The following is a 25695-nucleotide window of genomic DNA, read 5'->3' as shown; positions in this document are numbered from 1 at the left end:
CTACAGAACAGGTTTCGGGACAGATTTTAGAACATTTTTATTATTATTCTTTCTAAATATGGCAGTAAAATGTGTCACTTTTTTCAAGTAACTAAATAAAATACTACGGTACAGCATGGTGATTGGAAAAAAAAATGATCAGTTATTTCTGGATTTCCGTGAGCAGCCCTTCCGGGCTTTTTTCCTTTCATAATCAGTGTTGAATTGGAATCTTAAAGCTCACTATCATAAGTCAAGTGAGTTTTATCCATGTAGCCAAAAATGAAAAATTTGATATGACAATGATCTCTCCTTTCAATTTATTTGAAACTCCACAAAATAAACAAACTTTACCAGAGAATGTGAGACATTTCTGTAAGGGCAACAAAGAATGAATCCGTCTTCCAGGACGGACATGCAATAGGTATCATCCATACAGAATAGAAAGAAGAATACAAAAACGCAGAATAAATATATAAACTAAAATTCCATTACCAATATTTGTGGAAGATTGAAAGAAAGAGAAGGAATACAGAAAGATGAAAATTGAGAGAGAGAAAACGGAGGAAGAGCAAAAGAAAAAGGAAGAGAGCAACGTTTTGTTCAGTGCTGCCCTTTTCCACCCTGGAACACCACTGGTGGCACTTCAACCGCTGAAGCTGCTAGCCAATCGCCTCTCCTCAATTTCCCTGTCACCCTGCATCATTGGGGTCAAAGGGCGCTGTGCCTCCCAATTAATGAGCCAGTGAGCGCCTCAGTCCCCCCCCCCCACTCCCCAAACTCCCACAATTCAGTGGGAGACAGAAATTAAGCCCAAGGCGAGGTAAGTTGTTTCAGAAGCACCCTAACCTGAGCATCCCTCCAGCTGTTTTGTTGATCCTCCAGCTTGCTGCAGAGACCCGGCGAGGCTGATTTTGTTTTAGTTTTTAAAAACTGATTAGTTTCGGTCGACAAATAAGCACAGTTGCACATTGCAAGTTCCCCTTTCCCCTGGTGGTAACTGTTCACCCTTGTAATCAGATCATGCCTGCTGAAGGGTCAGGAACAAAGGCATGCAAATTCTAATTAAATGTGCAGCGTGCGGACAGGCCCCGTCTGATCGCTGAGCCCTTTCATGCCCCCTAATCACTCCTGACAGCCCCTTCCAACAGATTCTGTGACAAACTTCTCGATTCAACTGAGGGGGATTTTTGAACTTTGCTTGCTCCTGCGGCCTTGGCTCCGGGTCTGTCAAACAATCCAAATCAATGACCCAATTGACCAGTGGTCCCCTTGTTGATAACCTCAATGAGCTCTATGTTGCCATTCATATTGTCAGAGGGCAAAATGCGACAGCATTTTATGGTAATTAAACACTCCTTTGGTTCCTAGCTTTGAATACAAACACGGGAGGTGGTGGGGGGGGGGGGGGGGGGGGTGCATTAAAACTTGATATAATGTAAAATAATGCCTTTTTATGTTTCATGCCTGTTGTGCGTCACCCTCAGTGTTTATGTCGGTCACAAAAGATTTTCAATGAATCTTCTGCGTGTCTGGGGGACGTCGTCGTATGACACTGGGAAGACGACGCACACATGACTGAGCCGCCGATCAGTATGTTGCTCATGCAAAACCCTTTTCATGATGAAAGCCGCAGCAAAGTGCTGCATGTGTGGACGGTTGTTCGTGTTCTGTTTTTCTGAAGAGAGCAGGATGTTATATGGAACAATATTAAGACAGGGATTTGACTGTCCGTTCATGAATCGGTTCATATGTTCGTGATATGACACTAACCGCTCCCCGGGTACTTCTCAGCAGCCCGCTGCTCCCAATAAGCTAGGAGTGGGTTAAATGCATTTCATATATATGTACCTAATGTATATGACTAATATAATAAAACGTAATTTCATGTTTTGGTCATTACTGCCCTGTCACATCACATGTGGTATGTTTTCTGCTTTACAGCTGTAGATTGTGCAAACAGATGATTTTTGGAGAGTCAGGAGAGGTGTTCATGTCCCGTCCGAAAGTGAACGTTTACGGGAGTCGTTAGTTACTCGGTAGTGACGTGAGTCACTAGAAATTAAAGTTAACTTCAACAACTTCTGAAACCAAACTAAGTGTTTGTTTCCTAAACCGTCCTGTGAAGATGGAAGGTTATTTTGAAAGGACCCGACGTATGTAATGAGACTAGAAACGCTGGTGCTCGGGTGTAGCCAACAAAAACTAACTCGCAAAACTTGCACCCCCCCTGTTTACATCACCTAAAGTATGATGATAAGTGTAGTGCCATACAAAGCAGAGATGCAAACAAGAAAAAGACACAGGAGAACAAAATGTCTTTCCTTGTTTGTGTTTCTAAACTGTTTTTCAGGCACAGGAACAGTGTTGATTGGATATTCTATGTCACGCTCCTATCCATTCATATGCAGTTAACATAGAAAACCTGTGGACATGCAGACGGAGCGTCCAAATAAACTCAAATTAGATTAAACTTGTAAAGGCGAAGAGTTCAAAGGGTTTCACTGTATAACAGATGAGAAGAAAAAGTCTAATATTAAAACTTGTCCGAGAGGTCAAGTCATTCAGTGCAGACTCTGGCTTTTCAGTAGAAAGTTACTTCAAGTGTATAGATTAATGTCATAATAACTGCATCCTGATGAGGACTCTGTGCAGCTGAAATCTAGTTTAATATATGATATTTATGCAATGGTTGAAGAAGTCTTCTGTCTTTAACTTAAGTCAAATTAGAAATACCGCACTAAAACAATATTATTTTGAAAGTCTGACTTTCAAGATGTCACTTCAGTAAAGGTACAAAAGCATTAACAGCTAAATGTACCTAAAGTATTCAAATAAAAGTACTTGTTGGGCAGAGTGATCCTTTCAGAAAGTTATATATTATGTTATTGGAATGTTGTTACACATGCTTTAACGTGTTCGCAGCATTATAATGCTACAGCTGGTGAAGTTGGAGCACATTTAAACTATTCTACATGTTGCAGTTTATTCAGCACAGAATCGTATTTTATAAACTGATGTTTTGTCTGTAAAATCTTAAACTAACGCGTAACTCCAGCTGTCAGATAAAAGTACAGCATTTCCCTCTGAGATGTAGTAGAGTATGAAATTAAAATGCTGCCTCAACGTTGTACTTAAATGCAGTTTGTGAGTAGGTGTTCTCATAAGCCTGCATGATATGATGGGCTAGAATCTAAGGTTCTTCAATATTTACCGACAGGTGACATCCCAGTCTTTACCAGTCAATCAAATGGTGTGGTAGTCGTAGTAATGGTGGTATGATCGCTGGACAGACCTCTGCAGAGGTTAATGTGGACAGAAACCAAACGGCCTGTAGTGACGGAGTGATGAGTGGAGGAGGAGGAGGGAGAGATGAAAGAGTGCAGGAGGAGAGATGAGTGATCCAGTCATCTAGAGCAGCGGTTCCCAAACTTTTTAGGCCGCGCACCCCCTTCTACATCCCGACCGGGTTCGCGCACCCCCCCCCCCTCCTCCTTAATAATAATAATAATTTTTTTAAAAAGCAACAGAGCCCATTTACAGCCGCATACAAATCTGACCAATGAGAGAACAGTTTGCTCGCGCGTGGCGTTAGTTTACAAGATTTAGTCCGCTGTTAAATGTCGCAGTGTGAACACAAACCGAACAAAGGGGAAACTGCAACATTGTATCATATTAATCCCTGAATCAGAACAAAGCAAACAAACTGAAGGTGTGAAAACGCCTTGAAACACTGCAACAAAGTTTCAATAACTTTCAGTGACACAAGGCGTCACTTTTAAAGAGCAATCAGGATGCGAGGACACACGCACAGGCTCAGAGGCAGATTATCACATTTAATTTACAATTAATGACCGACTAATGAAGCCAGGATGTCTTCGGACAAAGCATCGATGCGGCGACACAGTGTTGTTGGACACCGGGATCATGTCCAACTTTTTTGCTTCTTTCTCCCCAATCATACATTCCACCATCTCTCTGGCAGCTGGCAAGCTCACGTCTTCGGCGATTGTGTGCGGTAGCCCCTTTCTACGACGTAAATAAGAGCGTCAGACTGTTAGCCAGAACCTCACTGCACACCACGCACTGTGGCTTTGGGCAATCTGCGTTGCCAATCCAAGTGAAGCCCAGACACAGATACTTTTCATCATATTACCTCTTTTTTTTCCCAGTCTGATGCTCACTCTCGTTTCCTCTTTTTTCACCTTGACTCCGCAATGGGCCGATGTGCTCCCGATTTGTCTGTGCTATCCCTTCCTCCTTTTCGGTCTCCTCCGTCTCATCTTCCTCTGACTCTGGCTCGATTTCTTCTCCCGGTCTCTCCCCAACGCACCTCTCCGTTCCCCTCGCCTCCGATTCCTCTCTCTCTCTCTCTCTCTGTCCCTCTCCTCTTTTACGACTGATGGCTTCAGATGTCCCACCTGACAGTTTCCCCGATTTCAGCCACTTTAGCATATTTAAATGAATGTTGCTGAATGCATGAAGTTCGCTGTTAGCTGACGTTAGCTGCACAAGCTAGGCTGGCTAGTGTGTACGGCAGGCGGCAAGACTGCCGGAAGGAGCTCAAGTGCATTTATTAAATTGTACGTTTTTAATTTTAAATCTTACAAAGGGGATTTTTATAATTCATGTTTTTATTTAGTCAAAAATCCCACTTTTTAAATTAAAATTTTTTTTTTTTTTAATATTTAAGATTATTACACCATCAGATGCCATTACACTTTTCCTCTCGCGCACCCCCTAGAGGCAGCTCGCGCACCCCCAGAAAATATCTTTTTTTTTTGTGTGCGTGTGTGTGTCAAAGTGATATGATATTAACTTGCAAAGAAAGCAGGCGCACTTTAGAATGATGGTTATGATTCGTAGACTTAGCTGATGTTTGAGCTAAAATAAAACATGTTTTCAGCTTCCTGTGCAACCAGATGTCAAGTAAACAAACTACTGACAGCAAACATTCAAAATGTTTTTCAGGTAAACTGGAGGTTGTTATGCCTTTTTCTTTATGCTCTAAAGAAGGAGCACTGCTGTGTGTTACATTGTGGGACAACTGTGTCCATCAACACTGCTGATTGATTTGACATTTGATTTATTTCTGAGTGTTTCTTTACAGATTTCCACTCAGTTGCTGCTGGTGTTTTTCCTTCTCTTTAAACTTTCATCCATTCCCCTCCACGCAGCCTCCTTTGCCCTGACCTCGGCCTCCCTGCCTCCTGCTGTGGTATCCCAGAGGCCCCCGGGGCACCAGGCTCCTTCTTCCCCTCCAGCCCCACCTCCACAGGAAAGCCCCCAGACTGCCGCCAAATACCTCCACAGATTCTTCCTGTGGCTCAGATGCGGCGAGAGGCCCCTCGCGGCGTCTCCTCGCTTCCACCGCAGGGACTCGGAAATACCTGAGATCCCCGAGTGTGGTCGCCGTTCATCTGCACCGCTTTGACCAAGATTCACTGCCGAGAGGTTCAAACCACAGATGTTCACACTCAGATTCAAATCAGATTTTTTTGGAATACTGATTTAATCTGTTCTGGGGCGTAACCTGCACACAACCATTCCCAGACCCAATGAAGCTAACAATCCCACTGGTGTTCTGCAAATGGGGATCCAAAATAACAAAAACAAATTAACTAATAGAGAAAAGGCACAGTTTGCAGTTTTTCTGAACAGCTATAACATGATTTATGTTAATATTCTCAACCAAACAGCAACTGCTGCATTGGACAGTCAAACTAAATGACCTCTTTATTTTAACAAAGACCAAACACTATTACCATTCAACTCCACCTCTCATAACTGTACCATGGGCTGAGACTCACATGATATGTTCTTGCTAATTGCTCACAGAGTAATAATGATGAGATATTCAGAGTAACCTGCTGTGTCCTTTGACAGCTCAAAGAATAAAGCTGAGAGTTACAGCTGGTCATCAGTCTCCATCTAGTGGTCTGAAGTGGACATAGCACAACTTCCAACAATTACAATAACTTTAGTTCCCCTATAAACCAGATGAAATTGATTCCATTTGCAAGTAAATATCACTGACTGTCACTGAAGCATATTTTACATGTTAAATACTGTCAAAAAGTAATTGTATAATATGTCAAAAAGTAATTTTATAATATGTCAAAAGGTTTTTAAAAGTCATAGTATAGTATGTCGAAAAGCTAAGTAAACTTTATAGTAGTCAAAATCTTTATAAAAAATCATCGTATGGTATCAAAAACGAAAAAAATATCAAAGTCATAGTATGGTAGGCTTTGTCATTACAGTCATAATGTTGTACAGAATGTCTCAAAATGGCAAAGTATAGTATGTCACAATATATTATGCAATAAAAGTCATAGTACATGTTGTAATAGTAGTATAATGTGTTGAAGTTGAGATTTAAATGACAGAAAGATGTCAGTTTGCTGAGATTTATTTACACATTCAACTAGTGGCCATTATATGAAAAGAGAACACTTTTTACAGTTTATTTACATCACCTGTAAGGCATTATGAAAAAAAATAATAAAACGCTTATTAAACAAACGTAAAAAGCTGAATGAATCTACATAAAAGTAAAAAATACAACTAAGAGCGATGATGAAACTTAAATAAAATGAGTACATGGAACATATGAGGGGGAAATATCTAATTCATCTCATTTCCTTTCTGCAGCTGTGTGAATATGTCATCAACAATCTGGAACGTTAAATCAACCTGCTGAGCATTTAGAATGACTGTCAATGTATTTCCTGCCTAGAAACAAGACCATTTTGCACCTTTTTCTTCGAAATGAAGGAGTCTAACAGCGTGAAGATGAGCACAAACACACAGACAGTAGCCTCTTTCATCATCAATACATTTGTGTGTCTAGTTTGGAACATCGTTTACTTCAACAGCTGTCATTTGTTTCAGTTTGTCCGGTCAGAATGATCAATACTGAGCATGGATACTGAGAAACAGTCTGAAAACATATTTAAATTATAATTTGCTAATTTAATGTCTTGATTAGTAAAAGGTTCTCTGTACAGGATTTAGAGCGCATCTGTTGCCTCCACGTGACAACATGGCAAAACCTTTAGCAGCTAAAGGTGCTAGCAGAGCTAGCAGAGCGCTGGCCATTAGCTTTAGAGCAGGGCTCTCAAACTCATTTTCACTCCGGGCCACATCAGCATCATGGTCGCCCACAAAGGACCGGTTGTAAATGTAACTACTCGTAACATATTGTTAAATAACTCTCTGCATTCACAGTTTAAAGTAGTCTTCAATGTACTCACAATACATTTCCATGTTAAATGTACAGTAACCAGCCAAAGAGCTGCTTCTAACTGTTTAAGTATCTCATAATTTGACTTTCTATTTCATAATTTTGACTGTCAATCTAATTTTTTTGACTTTCAATCATCTTTTTGACTTTCTATCTCAGAATTATGACTTTCTATCATAGTTATGACTTTCTATCTAATAACTTCGACTTTCTATCTCATAATTTCGACTATGGGGATATTTTTATTATTATTAGTCTAACTTAAAAAACAAAAAGAAAGTTGGGTTTTTTGCTGGCGGATTCGCGGGCCACATAAAATGACGTGGCGGGCCGGATTCGGCCCGCGGGCCGAGGTTTGAGACCCCTGCTTTAGAGACTCGCATGCACGGCTGGCTTGGATATGTAAACAAAGCACAGAGAAAGTCGCATTACAACACACAGAGGGGGAGTGACGTTGTTCTCTGCTCCATACGTCTACATAGCTAACGGCTGTTTGCTGCTATATCAATGCTCTGAATCCCATTTGTAGAACCTTTTACCATTCTGGTGTTTCAGACACCAACATCAATGCATTCTCAGAGAAACTGTAATTTATTGACATGACAACAAATATTCATATAGTGTACAGTACATATTAATACTGGAACAAAAAAAATCATCAAATATCTGGATCGACGTTAAATAAAATAAAAGAACTTCAAATAAATTAAACGTGTTGCTATCAACACAAATAAATTTGTGTTTAACTGACATATTTTCCCTTTTTGGGATATTAAGCATGATTTTTTTTTTGATAAAGATTTTTTGGTGGCAAATGGATATCGTTGTCCATGCAACTCCAATTTTGGCCATTTAACTTAAGTTTTAAGGGTTGAGATCATTTTGTTTTGTATTATAAAACCTCAGGATCCATGAGACAAACTGAAAATTGGGAAAAGTCCATGGAGCTGTAACAAACAAGGCTGCAGGCACACAATGACAACAGATCACAGGTATGTTGTAAATAAGGATTCAAAAATACAAAAATAAAACCACAGGAGTCACATTGATCTTTTTTTTGTTCGATCAGATTTATGGTGGATTAATGGAAACCTGGAGAAGAAACCTGTTCATTAATGAGATTTTATTACCTTTAAACCAACAACTACTGCAAGTTCATTATTGAGCTTAATTGCGCTCGGTGCAATTAGTGTACCTGTTAAAAAGAGCAGCTCATGTTCACAAAGTGCTTATTGTTTTGTATTGCCTTCTCGGATCCATTGGAGGCGTTTTAAGAGTTGTGTGTGTTTGTAACTGAATAACTAATGTGATGCCAGTGAAAACTGCAGTTTTTCGTCTAACTTTTTGGACATGCATGCGTTTATGTATTTATTATGCATGTTTAACGATGAAATCATGCTGCTTCTAACACCTGTATTACTGACTCAGTCTGGCAAATTGTACTTTGAAAAACACAACACTATCTGAGTTAACTCCCTAAATAGCTGAGAGGTTATGAGGCTGTCTTAGTGTAAAGTATGTGAGAGTTTGCAGAAGTTTCTGTAGTTTTCTGATGGAGCGTAAAGCAAAAATAAAATACATAATCACATCTAGCCTACACGATTCAATGAACACAGCGTTTTGCAGTTTATACAAACAATTCAGCTGGATGGTGAGTTTACCCCCAAAACAACACTGATACCAGCTTGGACACATGAATACTGGCTTCTGGTTGGTTGATGTACAACAACAAACCCTTATCACGGAGTCATTTGGAGCAGCGCCGGTGCGATGCAACCTGGAGGACAGGAAGAGCTCGGCTGAGACATTCTGACCCTCAACACATCTCACTGTCTTTTCTAAAACTTTCTTGTTTGACGAGTTTTGTTTCTCAAAGTATTAATATGTGATACTTCGCAATCAATTCATTTCCATTTTATCGCTCTACACAGTGACATTTTGCATTTTCTGCAGGAATCACTCGTTGCCGTTGTGTGAAATAAAACAAGGAGGAAGAACTGGGTAGTTATGTAAAGAAAAACAAAGTAGCAACAATAACTTAATCATTTTCAATAAAAAAGGGGGACAGAACTTTAAGAAATGCATAAATAAAACCACGCCCGTCTTACTGCCTCACCTAACCTCTCGTCTCCCTCCCACATCCTCTCCCTTCCTCCAGGTTTGCTCGTCGTCTCCAGTGAGTTTTCTGCTTCAACAACCGATAAAAGCTGCAGTCGACGCGGAAGTTCACACTGTGTGAAAACTACAGAGTGGCTGCTTGGTCCACGTTTTTAAGGCCTGCTCATTTGCTGGTAGGTAAGTGGAAAGTATTCGCCACCAGTAGTGTGTGTGTGTGTGTGGAATGGTCATCGAGAGGTAGGGATGAAATGGAGGTGAAAGCTTATAGAGTGTGTAAATCAAAGGAGTGCTAAAAACAAAGTGACAAAGCGGACACGGAGGTGACGTAAAGCACTTCAACAGGCCAAAAGACCTGACGGGGCGGCGCACTGTTAGATTATAATCCAGATTAAATAGATGGAATCGCTCAGGGCTGCTCGATCTAGAAGAGGAGGATAACTCCATCTTTGTTGCTTCATTCAGTATTTTAGAGAACTTGTAAACTTGCTTTTAAAGGCATGATAGCTTCCTCAGAGTGCCTCCTTTAAAGGTTAATGCTGCATGCAGGGTTGTAAATCATTTTTATCATTAATTAATCTGCAGATTATTTTCTCAGTTAATGGAGTCATTTTCTGTGCATATACTTATTGTTTCAGCTCTAAAAACAATTGATCTGAAACTATTCTGACAATCAATCCAACGTCAAATTTCAGAAGCTGGATTGAGAGAATGCAACTATTAATTAATCATATAAGTAGCTGTAGATCAACTAATTGATAAATTGGACCTCAAGTTCGAGAGGAAGATATGTTAAAATGAAGTATCTCCCAAGCAATTCTGTAAAAATTTGAATCTCCTCGTATGAAAATGCTGTAACATGTGCAGGTGTGTTTTTTTTAAGAGTTCATTAATATTAACTTTCAATCTGCTGCTGAAATAAGTTTTTGCATTTTCACAGACGACGGAACAAGCGACAAAAGTTCTGCTGCAAAGACTGAAAAGCTTCGTTCTCAAGCTGAAACTAAAAGCTAAAAGCCAGTGTTGTTGCTCTGGTATCTGCATGTTTTGCCGACATGTTTCTATTGAACCTTGGTCGTCTAGTTGTATTCCCTCTAACCACAGAGAGGGGAAACAATGAGGCACTTAATGCCCCGTGTATTTAGTTTGAGCTCGTTCTGTGTAGTTGTGTTTCCATGATGCAGCTGCATATATAAAGTTCTCCGATAGATCTGGATCCATGAAACACTGATTTAAAACCCGCGCTCCTACGTTTAAGGTTCATATGGATCATTTTGACCCAAACAACATTTTCAACAGCTGACGCTTCTGTCTTTTTTTAGCAACAATTGATATGAATCCACATTTTATGAATTCATCAACAAATGACTGGCAGAAACTCTACCAGAGTTCTTTTTTCACTCTAAAAATATTGTTTGGTTGAACACCAACAAGGACAGTGAATTTCTATGTCCACCATCACTAACTTTCCCCCATATACCTTTTGATTCTGATATTAAGGATGACATTTTTCTGTAAAACATCTAAATATTTTGTTTAGCTTGTACTTGATTACGATCACTGATGAGATGTGTATTATTTGATTTCTTAATAATTACCAGAAAGACTACATTGTACAAATTTATTCCATTTCCCCCATTATTTTGTGTCCTGCGTTCTCGTCCCATATTCCCGTGTGTTTTCGCCGGATGAGCATTTTAAAAAGCGAGGATATTAAAGTGGGAAGCTAATTTATCAGCTACAACCAGTATATCAGCATCAGCCATGCTACTGCAGATTTCAGATGATCCAGAGTTCAAGCTAAAAAATGCAAATCAATAGTAGTGTGAAATCAAAACCTACGAGGAGATACAATAACAATTAAAACACAGAGGTCATTTTTGAAGCCTAGCACCGAAAATGAGAATTTGAGCCGTTTGGGAGAATTACATGGGGCGCAATGCTCGGTGTTTGTGTCCCGACATGGAGGCAGGATTCCCACAAGCGTGTGAATATTCCCTTCCAGTCTGCAGGTGAAATAACAGAATATTATCTGAACGTCAGTTTTAATTTTTCAGCTTCTGTAGGCTGGTAGATCAGTGACACTGCTGCTACAACAACAACAAGAACAGGTGCTTCTCCGAAAATCTGTGGGAGAAATACTGACAATGGCTGTTAAAGTTTAGAATTAACCAACCACTTTGGTTTCCCGCTCGGGTTCCAACAAAGACTTCGCTTCTTCCTTCACCTGCGCAGGCCAACAGCTCGTCTCCGGTACAAAATTCTGACCTCAGCTTCCACCTTGACGGCCGGCTCGTGTTCACTTCAAGCTTCGTAGCGACGCCTCTGGGGGGGCTTCAGGCTACGTAGCTTCAAGCTTCACAGCTAACCTCGGATGTTAGCGGTGCCGACACGGCGAGCTCACATTTCCCTCTGAAGTTCACGGCTGGCCAGCATGAGCTTCCACCTTCACAGCTTGCGTTTGACGATTAGTTTGAAGAAAGGTGGTCGTTTAGCGTCGAGGGTGGCTAGTGTTAGCTTCTCAAAGCCGGGCTGGAGTTTTTGTCCATGTCTTTATTTACATCCTTCATCAATGCAGAAAACACCTGTGAGGAAACGGAGAAAATCAATATCTACTTTTTATTTGAAACTCATTTGAAAGTCTTTATCAGAGCCCTGTTCTGTGCGTGTGATGCTGACCTGAGCCCAGCGGCGGTTCCTGCTGATCATGTGTGTGTTGGCCATGGCGGTGAAGAGTGTGTGTGCCTGCAGGTCCTCCGGCAGGCGGGTTAGGAACTGGGCGATGTGGATGAAGTCCATCTGGAGCAGGACTTCCTCGAACAGGCGCAGGATACCGAGCCCCGTCCGAAACAAGCTCTCCTCCCCGTCCCGACAGAAGACGTCCCACACCCGACACGCCACGTCCAGAGGGAGGGACTTACTGTACAGAGTGAAGATCCTGGACAGGGACACACAGAATCATACTTCTACTTTACAACATCAAAGGCTCTCATTCGAGTACAAAAATCAGGAAACAGTGTCAATTAGACAATTCATACTATAGAAGAAAAAACATACTTTTACATGATTAAAACATCCGAATACAGTATATTTCAAAGACGATGGCGTATTTAATACGTACCAGTCGATCAGATAGAGGTCAGGGGTCAAGTTGTTGATTTGAAAGTGGCTGAAGAGACGAGGCAGATTCTCCTCAAAGAAAACCTCGAAGGCTGCAAAATACTTCAACATCTGACACAGACGGAGAGAGTAAAGAGATGATGAGGGACTGGGCCATACGGGAACAAAATGAGGAACATAGATAACAGGTATGTTAACAGGTATGTTATATATGTGTGTGTGTGTGTGTGTGTGTACCAGTTCGTGGTCGACTCTGAAGAAGGCCATCTGACAGGGTTTATTGAGCAGGTTGGCGAAGGTGATGAAGGCTTCGGCCTCCTCCAGGTTGAGGATCAGCACGGCAGCGATAAATGACATTCCCTGGACCTGAAACATCACAGACTCCAGATCAGCATTAAAGACGGGCTATTAGTGTGGATTCTTGCTGCAACGGGTTATGTCTAAACATTAGACACCAAATGTGTACAATGTGAAACCCCAAAGAAACCGTTCAAACCCTGCAGGATAAAATCTAATTCAGTTAAATTCTGTCTGTAAACAATTAAATATCAGCCATTATTGTTTCGAGGGCGGACAAATGATCAAACCCACGTAGCCAATGTCAGGTCTGTAACAGGTGTAAGCCCCCAGTACACTGTGGAGGAGGTCATGGTAGGGACCACCCTGCAGAGAGACAAGAGACGGTTAAGATTTTAATTTAAAACGCATTCAAAAATGACAGTGGCGGAAGGCAACAACAGACAAAACATCCACACTCTGACGTTCTAAAACCAACTTGTCCTCACAATGATAGAAATACAAGAGCACACACACACTCCTTGCAGACAGATGACACACAGCAGCTGTTACAGAATAAATACCTTCTGGAAGATGAAGAGCGAGGGGAAGGTTCTGGAGATGTCTAGTTTGATGAGGTCCAGACTGGACTCTCTGTCAGCCAGAGACGCCCCTCCGTCTAACAGGAAAACACAAATATCAAAGCATATCAGACTCTGCAAACAAAAACACATCAACGGTGTTTTTATAATCACTCTCACTGCCAGAGGGGTAGTTCAAGGTCTGCACAGAGAGTTGGAATTTGAAGATGCAACAGCTTTTTAAGAGCTTAAAAACTGTTTTTGGACGATTAAGGATGATAAAGCAAAGTCATATCGTTTCCGCTCTCAACCAGACGCGCCCTCGTTCAGGCAAATAATTCAGAGCGGTGATGCATCGTACCACTCTCACTGTCGTTGACTGAACTGGTTTCACTGTAGCTCCTCCACTTCTCTTTGGCTCTGGACAGGAAGATCTCATACAGATCTACACGAAGAGAGAAACACAAACCGAGAATCAGGTTTTCACTTCGACATGTGACAGAAAAGATCAGACATTAATTAATTGTTGCTTGTAACGATCAGTTTGTACCTGGTGTAATGTTGAGCTCGTTGCAGATGGCGAGGCTCCACACTCGTCCTCTGACACTGGGAGGAAGTCCCTGCCACCAGAGGTCCCTTACCCGCCTCGTTCCCTTCCTGCACACACACACACACACACACACAATGAGAAAAATAAACACGCTGCACGCTGTGTACACAACAAACACACACTGAGCTGTGGAGACGTACACGTTGTCCCAGTGCGGCAGGATCTCGTTGTTCCAGACAACCATGGCGTTGGAGATGCTGTCCTCCTGTCTGTGCCTCTCCTTCATCTGACGCTTCTTCCTCTGGGCTTCCTTCATCTCTGAGAGAGCGAGAGAGAGAGAGAGAGAGAGAGAGATGGTACCAGGTTTTGCTTGCATTTAGTCTTTAGTCTTCCTGTTGACTAACTTTCTCTGTCTGAGCCAATCAAATCAAAGCAGAACAATGACTCTGCATCAAATAAAGTGAGGAAGATTGTTCAGGTGAGGAAAAGAGGCAATTTTAGACGCTGGTTGCAATGAGTTGGTGCCGTTTGCTCTTTGTGTGCGCTTGTGTTTACCTCTCCTCTTGGCTCCTGCGACCATCTCATCGTACTCCATTTTGTGTCTCTGAGTTTCCTCCAGAGATTTGGCCGGTAGGTTCCTGAAATGCAGAGAACCAGTCAGACTTTGCACTTAAAAAAAATGACTCGACACTAAGCATGGACTATATGCAAATACCGATTCAGGACATTATCCTGATAATGGTCAAAGTATGCTTCAAACTCTTAAAACGGCACAAAAACATCCTGGAATCACTTTACAATATTATATCAAACCACACACTACTTATCAACAACATACAATAAATATGAAAATGAAGTACTTAGAACTAAAGTGTTTTAAGGCTGCGACTAGCGATCATTTCCATTATCAATTGATCTGGCAGTTGTTTTCAGGATTAATCAAGTATTTATTAATTTCATCAACCCAGGTTTCTGTGGCAGTTAGTAAGAATCAACAACATATAAAATCAATATGAAAACCACCATAAGCCACATTTCCTCAGACTGAACCAGTGAGAGATGAAACTTTAGCTCCACGTGCGTCTCTGACTGGTACTCACGCTGGGCGGTCCTCCAGGATGAGAGCTGTGGTGGAAAGAGGCTCAAACTCCAGGTTCTTCCTTCTCCATGCAGCCGAGGGAAGCTGAGGACCCGAGGACAAACCCAAGTCCTCCTCCAGCTCTTCCTGTGGACACACACACACACACACCTGCTGTCAGAGATCTCAGCTCCTCTCTGAACTATGTTATGTTCAACTTAGTGATGGACAATAAATCAATCTGAATAAATCTCCATCTGCTGGTGACTGTGTGTGTGTGTGTGTTCATTCGTGCACCGTCAAAGCGACGAAGCATCTACGTGGTGTGCACGTTGTTTACGAGTGCGTGTGTGCATGTATGCGGCCTATAGGTTGCTTAATGAATGTCCATGTTTGTGTCCGTGTGTGAGGGCGAACTTGCGTATCTGAGGTCTAACGGTCGAAGCGATGCACAATAAACAGTTCATTCAGAGGAGCAGGACAGCTGCGGGTCAACGGGACAACAAGCCTTTCATACACGGATCTCTGCGCATCGCCAGCAGAGGGAGAACCAGTTCACTCTCGGACTGTGATGATGGAAAATTCAACTGCTGCTGCTCTGTCATCAGTTTCACTCCGAAGTGAGAGTCACATGTATAAAATCAGGCGATTTAAGTCAGTTAACTGCGTCGTGAAAGCTGCCGTGTATCATTTACAGAGTTTTTACAATTCAACCTGCAACATTTAAGCAGCTGAACATCTCATTCTAACATTATGAGCATTGGCGAGCTGCTCTAGCAGCCTCCACTCCTCTGGTTTCAGCCCAGATGTTGAACCTGCCTTTGGGATTTGCTCCCGTTCATCCGTGAGGTCCAACAACAACAACGTTGGGTGATCAGGTCTGGCTCACAGTCGCGTTTCACTTCATCCCAAAGGCGTCGGGTGGGGGATGTGGTCAGAGCTCTATGGAGACCAGTCCAGTTCTTCCACATCAAACTAGTAAAACCACTTCTCTATGGAGCTGGCTTTGAGCATGGGGATACGCTCGTGTTGTCATGTTGAAACAGGAAAGAGACAAACTATTCCAGTTGGAAGCACACTGTAGTCAAAATATCATTCAATGCAACGATCTGAAGACCTTCACGGGTCCTCTTGGTTTCTAATAACCGAGAATGAGGTCATGGAGCGTCCTATTGTATTGTCGTGGGTCTGTGGTGAGTCCACACACTTTTAGTTAGAGTGTGATGTTTGCAGAGGAATCACATCAAGATGCTGAAAGCGTGCAAACTGCAGAAATGATTATTGATGAATCCCGGTGATAATGAGGATTAGTACGTGATCAGAATCACAGTAATCCTTGGTAGTAATTCCTGCGTTGTTGCACAATCTGACTTCAAAGGAAACTGTTTAAATGAAGTCAGCCTTTCGCCTCCTTTGCTTCCCCCTCCATAGTCTTGTGTCTGACGTGTCAACCAACTGAAGCCAAACCACATCTGGCCGGTTCCTTCATCATGTGAGCAGAGCGAGCGCAAAGGCCAGCGGCCGTCAGACGGTGTGCTGTTAGCAGCGTCAGCTTTCAGTCCTTCTCCTCTGCCTTCACACGACACAGTAGGGCCACAGATCCTCGCTGCAGCTGAAAACGGCATCGCAGGGATTTGCCATCTTCGTCGAGGGTGCTGCAGCAAAGACGGGCCGGTGCCGAGGCCTGCAGCTGGAGGATTGTCTGGAAGCAGCTGTGTCACACTCTTAGCGCTTTTTTTGTGTTTGTCTGATATGAAAATCAAACCTCTAGTTAAATTCAACTGGAATTTGTGTGTGTGTGTGTGTGTGTAGGATACCACCTGCTTTAGACGACAGCAGAGGGCCAGCTGTGTATGTTTGAGTGTGTATCATTGCTGGCAAGACCTTATACCCGCAGCAGGTGGGAGATAGAGGGTTGAATTGAGAGTGTGTGTGTGTGTGTGTGGTTAGGGTTGGTAATGATCTATCCTCAGCTGCAGGCAGTGTGTGTAAGTTGCCTAGCGACCACATACACACACACAGTAAATCCATTTAACAGTCTCTTTCCAGCCACCATGTTGTACGTAAACAGATGCAGGCTAACTGCATTAGCCTCTGGAGACAGACGCACACACGCCATCATCAGGCCGACCAACCAAACATCTCACACAGGGTTGATGACACGCTGCACTTCCCTGTATTTCAAGCCTTTAACTTCTTTGGTCACACAGAAATACAAGGCAGCATCTGGACTTGACCTGTATAAAACCCTTTCACAAACATAAACACCACGCATACTCAACCAGTTTTAATAGCCCAAGCAGACGTCTGCAAGTATCGTTGGCCTGACAGACAGTCTAAAACACAAACCTATTCAGTTTAGTTCCAACACGAGAGAGTAAAGCTGCACATTATACACAACAGCACACTGATTCAGCACTTATTGCTCACTCTATTTACGTGTACACAGGAAACCAGGTGGAGAGAAATCAAGCTAACACAGTGAAGGTGCACTGCAGTAACACGGTTACTGTGAGAGATTATTGTTATCTGATCTGTAATCTATTATTCGATAATAAAAGCAACCTCACACACTGAGGGTCTCACAGGAGAGGAGTCAATGGTTCAGACACTATTCTTCCTCGCAGTAGATTTCCATTTAAACCTTTTATTTTGCTACGAATGAGTCAGCGCTGGTTTGTTATTGCAGAACATAAACCAGAAAAGAAAGATGTCATCCTGGAGATGGCGGTGATGTGAGTGTGTTCAAAGAGCCGACCTGCTGTGTGGACTCGGTGGAGTCGGGGTCTGTAGTTGGATCTTCTCGAACTGCTGTCTTGCCAAACAGTCGCCACCCTGTTGCATTGTGGGACAATGCCTTGGGCTCTTTGGATTTCCTCGTAAACAGGCTCCTGAAAGAGACAGAAGGAATCAGTGTCACAGCTGAACTTCAACAAAACGTACATTCTTAAACTTAAAGAGAATTGGAGGCAATGAAGTGGATGTATAAATCTCAAAGCTGATCCGGACTCATAACTATAACATATTCCTTTCCTAGAACTTGTCCTCAAAAACATTCATACCGTTTTTTTCATATTCACAAAACCTCACTGAATCAAATGTTAATGTACAGAACTTGTGCATCAGAGCAACGTGTTACACATTCTCCCTGTTTGTCCAAATGTAGTTCTGGTGTTGATGATATGATCGCTGCAGGAAACCGTCTCCACACAGGAAGCCACAAATCAAAACATAAAAGCAAAAAATGTTTCTCTTCAAAAGCAACGAGCGGAAAACCTTTCCACATGCTGCAGGTCAGACTGAAACTGTGAACTGCACCTTTCCACCGTTGGTCAACACAGCAATGACAATATGTTGCAATACACTGACAGAGAGACTGACTGATATCATCAATATGTAAGATCATGTTAAAACACAATTTATACACCAAACGTTTCATAACAAATGAACCAAATCACTGTTGATGTTGATGCATTGAAAACCTATTGGTAACATTATTATATGGGTCACTCACACACACACACACACACACACATATATACATACATATATACACACACACACACACATATATACACACACACACACACACGCACACACACACACACGGTAAATAGACACCGTGTTTAATTGGTTCTTGACGACTTAAAAGCTGCAGAAAAATAATTCAGTTCCTCAAAAAAACGAATGAGAAAAGCGACGGCGTTCTAAAGAGTGAAGATGTAATGAAGGGGATGAATCTCTCATCATCATCATCATCATCATAACCACGGTCGTGCAGCTGCAGCGCTTTTTGAAATGATGCTGTCGCAAAAAGAAGAAAAAGCTGCCAGCTCATCAGTTTTGAATTTGTTTCAGTGGAAGAAGAGTTTGCTGGTCAGCTGGTGGAAAGAGAAAGAGGGAAGGAGGAAGAGGAACTGGAGGATTATGAAAAGGAAGTGACCACACACACACAGCCAAGTAAATATTATTCCTCCCTTCTCTGCTGGCTCAACTTTCTTCACTCTGAAGTGTTTGTGTGAGAATCCAGCAAAGTGTCAGAAAACAAACTCTCCCTTTGAAGACCAACACTTGGACTCTTCCTGACAGCACATTCTGTGTTTAGGAAATATACACATATTAATATGCACAAAGCCACAAACAGTTCATTTTGTTGATTGCTTTTTCCTGCATTCAAGATGTTACTTCAGTAAAAAGTGTATTGAAGCAGAAGTAGACAGCGTCTTCTTTGTGAAGTGAATCAACACATCAGAAACAGAAAAGAGGAAGTTGTTTTCTAAACTTTCTGTTCAGTCGGTCTGGGTTTCACCAACTGCAGTAAATGACAAATCAGACTGTTGTGTTGTAATTGTGGGAAGCATGAAGATCACAAACATGAGGATCAAACACTGAACCTGCAACCTGCAACAGATCCAACAGGCCAGGTTGTCACTACTAATACTCCAGCACGCTAAACATAAAACACGACGTTTCCCTTTGTGCCGGTTACAACGAGCTGTTCCTCAGATCAGAAGCCTCGTCTCACGCTGGAGTCAGACACACACCTGTAGCTAAACATCTAAAAAAAGAAAGCATCGTTTTGTTCAGCAGAGCCAGAAAGAAGCCACGAACACACCGTGCGTGATAAGATCGAACCTGATTCCCTCGGTGCAGTGCACATGATGTGTGGTTGTAAATAATTAACCACGGAGGTGATTAGAGGAAATTTAATTCCCGAAGCGTGAACACAGAGAATCAGCGGGGACAAACAAGAACAGGATGCGTTGAGAAAATTCGGAAAGAGACATTGCCGATGGGTTGATGTGTGTTTCTTGGCCCTTCAATCAAACACCAAACACCACCAGGTGACAGCTGATAGGTCCACATCACACTGAAGCGCTCTTAATAGTGGACAAAACCACTTTAGTTGTGTTTTTGGGGGCGAACTGTTGTACTAATAGTTTACTTGTTGGCCATGATGTCACAGCAGTTTCAAATCTTTACATTGTCCTTAAAAAAATATTGATTTCATGACATTGCTGTTATGTAATGCAAAAAAAGGGATGACAAAATGGCTCAGTAACATATTATATATACGTACCACATGGTTCAACCACCCCTTCAGATAACACCAGAATCTCACTGATGCAGCCAATCAAGTAGCCAGTTTACGCTCATTTAACAGTTCATCGTTTGGCTAATAAAACGCGTAATAGTGGTCAGATGACAGCCGATGGGTGCTGCCTCTTCTGTTCTCCACTCTGTTTACCTGCCAGTAGCAAAATACGGACTACTGGGACTACAAACGGAAACCAGAAGGCTTCCAATACAAACATCTTGGACGGTTTACCTTCAGATTCTGTTTAAAGATGATTGTGTTTCTCTCACATTTCAGTGCGATTCAACCTCGGCTGATCACAAATGAGAGGATGCAGTGTTATTTTTAAAACTCTCCATGATTTTACAGATGGATAAATTGAACCTTGAACAAGAAAAGTCACAACATGTTACTATAACAAGCTGGTGTTGAGAAGGTGAAGGTTTTGTTTTGTAAATCCGCTTTAGGCTGATAGCTGTAGTTTAAATAAAGCAGCATTCCTGCTTGTATTTGTCAGTTGGAGCTGGTTTGATCTCCTCTACCACTGACCCCTCAGCAGTGAGAACCACACAGCCAGCGTGGAGCTTTTCTCTCCGTCTGTCTGGATTTCCTCTGAGACGCCGTGACATTCAAGCCAGCCGCTGAGGCCCGCGTCCAACCCAAAAACCAGGCCCAGGCACAGACGGAGATTTCACAAACACTTTTCCGCCACCTGCCAGCCGCACAAGATTTCACTGCATCAGTCGTCACAGAGAAAGTATTTCCCTCTGGCTCTAAGAACTGCACTCAGCCGTCTTTCACTTCCTTGTGCGTCTTTTACAAGAATGCTGTCAGGGTGCAGTTCCTCATAATGGTAGTGATCAGATGTCTGAAATTGGATGAAGACATTAACTGAAGTAGAGCTGCAAGATAGCACGAGTGTTTGGGAGGCGGTGGGGGGTATTTATTTCTAATTTATGCCATTTTTAATAGATATTTTTACATTTTCTTGGCCATATTCTTAATCCATACAGTCAACAATGAGCACAACACCGGATCTATTTGAATAATTAAAGAAATCTCAGATGTGGATGATAGTTCAGTGGTCTGGAAACAGTGTAGTATTGTGGGAAAAAGAAAAGTATCATTAAAATTAGCACCGAATCTAACTCTGTATCAAAGGAGAATCAGGACCACATGAAGTGGATCTGGACTATCCTCACAACCAGCACTAGAAAACAGCATTGTGATGTAATGCTGGATCCCAAAGACTCACATTGCATTAGCAGTATGCCCACATCTTAGACAAACACTTGTACATTCAGCCTATTTTAAACCTCCACTAACGTTTGTCATGTTTGTTGGACAGCGTTGTTGCGTTCGGCCTGGACGTCCGGTAGCAGAGATGTGGCTGTAGAAGCAGTCTCACCTCTGCCTCCTAGCTTAAGACAAACAGATGACACGTCTACCTGCGGGCTTCTACCAACCTGCTCTACTCTCCTCCGATTCCCGGAAAAAGGCCTCACGTGCTTCCTGGTGTCGGTCTGAGCACGAGATGGGGGCGTGTCAGACTTGTGGCTCATAGCGGATCAGAAACGAGGTCCAGGTGCGGCAGACTACAACCTTGTTTCTGTACACACCTTCCAGGATGAGCACAGTTTAAACGGGGCATGTTTAACAATCTTGTATCGGAGGTTACGGTTTGATGAATAGTAGAAGGAGACATTGTGGCAACTATACCAGAGTAAAAACATCTTTCCTTAATTGAATTACTTTGTTTTAGGGTAATAATTGTTTGGGGGGGGAGAGGAAATACAAAGCTACTGTGTTTAAAAAGCAATACTTCTTAATGTTTACAGCTCCGTCTTCACAATGTAGCATCAAATACTGTAAATGTCAAGAATGACACAAAGACAAATACCCTTTTTTTAAGGCGTGTTTACAATATTTTGTCCAACCACCTGCGAGTGTGGTTGTTGAAAAAGGATCGCGTGATTGTGACAAAAAGTATACATTTTTCAGGAAGTAAGAAAACGTGAATCTTTTTCACACCCGATGACAGGCGGACATGTCGACACAACATCGCGGAGGTTAAACGGTGTGATGAATCGGCCCGATGGATGAACCAGAGGGAGCAGTGAATGTGGGCTAAGCCCTGAGGAAAGAGGCTGTGCTGAGTCACTGCTCACTGAGCCCTGCTGTATCACTTACTGCACATACGCGGAACTGGGGCACGATTAACAAGCAAGCTGTTACACAGCCATAGACCACGGACTGCAGCTCTGCCATTTCTATGAAAAGAAGCAGATATATGTCAAAATGGTCAAGTCGCCCGGCTATCATCCTCTGTAATCCCGCTATGAGGCAAACAACAAAAAACGGTGCTCTCTATTCTAGCAGGTGAAGCTCGAGGCAGAATATGAGGAATGAAGCATGCTGGCAGTGATCGAGAGGACGAAGAGTCCTCACAACAATTTCTCAACAGCAGCTCTTCACTTCAACTGAAAACAACTCAACCTGCCAAAAAAAAAAACACATTAGGGTGTATCTGGAGCTCATTGCCAGCGTGTGTTGTATCTCTGTATTCAAGGCCATGCTGAAATATTTGTGTTTTTCTCTCTCATGATAAAAAAAGAAAAGAGTAATTTTTGTATTTTCTGGGGGGGGGGATATCACCACTCAAGCGTTGGTCTTTAATGTGGTAATTTAAATGTTTAAATTGGGATTAAAGTCAGGGTGACTTGCAGCTTTAGTGGGTGGAGTGTGAACTACTGCATTCCCTAAAATCTACAGTAAACGAGGATGAATGCACAAGAGGAGTGGACATTCTGCCTTTCTTTCGTTTCTTTCCTGAATCAGGAGTGGTGCAGAAACAGGGATTTTAATAGTTAGTAGAATATTGAAGTCTTTACAAATAATCTGTTAAGGAGTGAGGATTATATATTATATATAAAGTAAAATCTTAAAATGCAAGTAGATGAGGACAGGCCCTTGCAGGGTAGCATAAACCAGGTACTCAGAGTATGTTTGGGTTAAAGTAATGGTTGCTTGGTTTGCTTTGGGGCTGTGTTGACAGCCTACATGTGACTCAGGGGACGGATCGAGCACTTCTATTTACCTGGTGAAGAAATCAGCTATGCCGAACCTCTTTGGCATCAGCTGGGGGTCCGAGCCGTCTGTCTGCTCGGACAGATTATCCGGGGCGCTCTGCCTGCGACCCGCTTCCAACACGTTCCTGAAGTCCTCCTCGTACCCCTCATCTCCGAAATAAAACCCCTCCTCGGGGGACAAAGGGGTGGCATCGCAGCTGAGGGACAACACGACGTTGGAGCGAGTCCTCAAACTCTGCGGCCTGACGGGCACACCGAGGTCACTGAAGTCCTGCCTGATGCTGGGTTCAGAGAGCGCGCGGTCGCAGTTCACGTTGGAGAGGGTTGACGGGAGTTTGGCACTTGATCCCCGGGTGGGGGAGTCCTCGGATGGGTCGAGGAAGTGAGGGGGCTCTGTGGAATTCTCCCCCGGGCACTGAGAGACCAATGTCCCGCTGTAGTCGCTTTGGCTCCTCAGACAAAATCCCGACCCGGCCCCGTTTTCCTGCCCTTTTTCGGGGGAATAGTCCGAGTCGGACCAGTCACATGTTGCTCTGGCCACAATGTGTAAACCACCGTTTACAACTTTCACTTTCTCGCAGTCCACGTCGCAGAGACCGAATCTCTGGCCCAGAACCAGCGGGCCCGTCTGTTTACAATAACCGACATCCGGACTGTCAACTTCCCCGTTAGGCATCTTTACATCTGGACGCTGCCGGGCCGCGGTGGAGCACGGCAGTCGATCGAGGGGGAGGAAAGTCCTGATGCTGCCACTGCCGGTGGCCTCTTCTCCCGGGGTGACGTCGTCGGAATCCGGGGTTTCCCCTTCGCTCTCTCCCGCAGGCGGCTGCCGGTCCATTGAAACCCGACCCCCGAGCACAACTGGACAGGAAGCGCCTGTGGTCCCTGCGAGGCCGAGCCCTCCTCCTTCTCCGACCATCGTCGGCTCCTCCTGGCCGAATGACTCGGTGAATCCGTTCAGGACCCCCGAAATCACACAGCTGCCAGTCATCTGGCCGGGGAGGTACTTCTCCGCCGCGACCAAATCCAACATGACCCCCCTCTCGTGCTGTACCGAGGTGTCTCTGTTTACATTCCTCTCGTTACCGGTCACATACAGCTGACCCTTCCCGGCTTCCGTCTCTCCGCCTTCTTCGTTCTCGTTTAAGTTTACGACGAACGACCCTCCTCCATTCTCCTTCGCCGTGTCCATGACCACTTTTAGTCCGTCGAGCGAGCCTCGGCCCCGGGCGTTAAATCCCGCAACGAGTCCTCCTGCCCGGTCGTCCCGGCGGATCCGCAGCAGCAGCAGCAACAGCAGCAGGTTTTATTGTTCTTGGAAGAAGGGGCTACCATTTTAGCCTTCAACATTACCTGACACTCACCGGGTGGAACATCTTAGTTTCTTAAAGTAAAGTATTTGTTCCGCCTTGAAGAAATGCAACGTCGCCACCGGACAGAAGATTAATTAAATCCCCCTCAACGTATTTTTTTTTAGCTGGCTGCACCAGTGGCATACCGGCCACGGTCCAGCGCCATCTTGAAAATACCCCAACCATGACGTCATGTCCCCCCGCCCCCGGCTCGCTCTCTGATTCGCTGACAGGGTTACAGTGACGCCTACTGGTCACTGCGTGTAACTGCACCAGAGAGTCCTGACCCCATTGACCCCGTTAATAAAATACTAATAATAAAGTATTCAGAATGTATACCAGCGGTGGAAGAAGTATTTAGACTCTTTACTTAGGTAAAATTACTTGTTCCAAACTGTCTAAATACTCAAGTAAAGTACAAGTAAAAGTCCTGCATTTTAAACATTTTTCCTCAGAAACATTCCAGATATTATACAAAAACACCATTTCAAAACAAAGTTTGGACATGACTTCTGGCGCCGCACGAGTGGCAGCATTTTACAGCAGCTCCCGCTCACCACTGAGCTTTTTATTTTAGATTTGTTACTTTTTCACTTGTTTCTTTTATTAAATCTCTCATTACTTAAAATGTTTGCATCAAATCATCCGAGCACAAGACCTCTTTTGCAACAATCTCATTTGTAAAGTAATTAGTAACTGAAGCTAAATATAGTGAAGTACAAACTTCAATATTTCCCTCTGATATGTTGTGGAGTAGAAGTATGAAGCAGCATGAGAAGTGTGAGAGAAATTACACAAGTATAATCATGTTTGAATACCTATACAGTACTAAGAGGCCTCTGAGAGAAGTGGTCTCGTATCGGGAAAGGTACAAAAGGATCAAACCCTGGCCTGTTGGAGAACAGAGGGTGTGTTAGTTGTTCATAAGAATAAGATAAGAAGCTGCCTTAACCAAGGTGAGTATGAGCAAATAAAGATACATGGGGTGGGACCACCCCGGGGTATAAAAGAGGCGAACAGCTTCTCATCAGTGTGCATATTGTAAACTAACCTTCGTTACGTGCACCATGCTCGGAGCATTCATGAAGTGTGAATATACTGCAGTCTTTTGATAATGTTACTTCATTTTTTAATGTTTTAAACTCAAAGTATGGCCAAATCTTCCACGATGCACCTTTTAGATCAAATTATCTGTTTGAACCCGATACAGTTGATCTACGGCAGGATGAGAA

General features: G+C 43.1%; 1 protein-coding gene across 2 annotated transcripts; it reads right to left on the bottom strand.

Moving 5' to 3' along the window:
* Positions 1 to 7795: 7795 nt before the first annotated feature.
* tbc1d12a (TBC1 domain family, member 12a) lies at positions 7796 to 24552 on the bottom strand. Of its 2 annotated transcripts, XM_079280775.1 has the most exons (13): positions 23120 to 24552; positions 17704 to 17836; positions 14968 to 15092; positions 14423 to 14505; positions 14068 to 14185; positions 13868 to 13974; positions 13679 to 13762; positions 13321 to 13415; positions 13052 to 13123; positions 12698 to 12826; positions 12462 to 12571; positions 12020 to 12278; positions 7796 to 11925 (listed from the first exon to the last, which is right to left on the bottom strand). In XM_079280775.1, exons 1-13 carry the CDS (start codon positions 24301 to 24303, stop codon positions 11854 to 11856), a joined length of 2571 nt encoding a protein of 856 aa, XP_079136901.1. In that variant the 5' UTR covers positions 24304 to 24552; the 3' UTR covers positions 7796 to 11853. The 2 variants fall into 2 exon arrangements, with proteins under 2 accessions (XP_079136901.1, XP_079136902.1); XM_079280776.1 differs by lacking the exon at positions 13052 to 13123.
* Between the last annotated feature and the right edge of the window lie 1143 nt (positions 24553 to 25695).

This window comes from Melanostigma gelatinosum (assembly GCF_949748355.1).
Source record: "Melanostigma gelatinosum genome assembly, chromosome: 12".
In the NCBI taxonomy this organism is placed as follows: domain Eukaryota; kingdom Metazoa; phylum Chordata; class Actinopteri; order Perciformes; family Zoarcidae; genus Melanostigma; species Melanostigma gelatinosum.
Note: the sequence above shows the minus strand (reverse complement) of the source record. Positions and strands in the feature narration are given on the sequence as shown.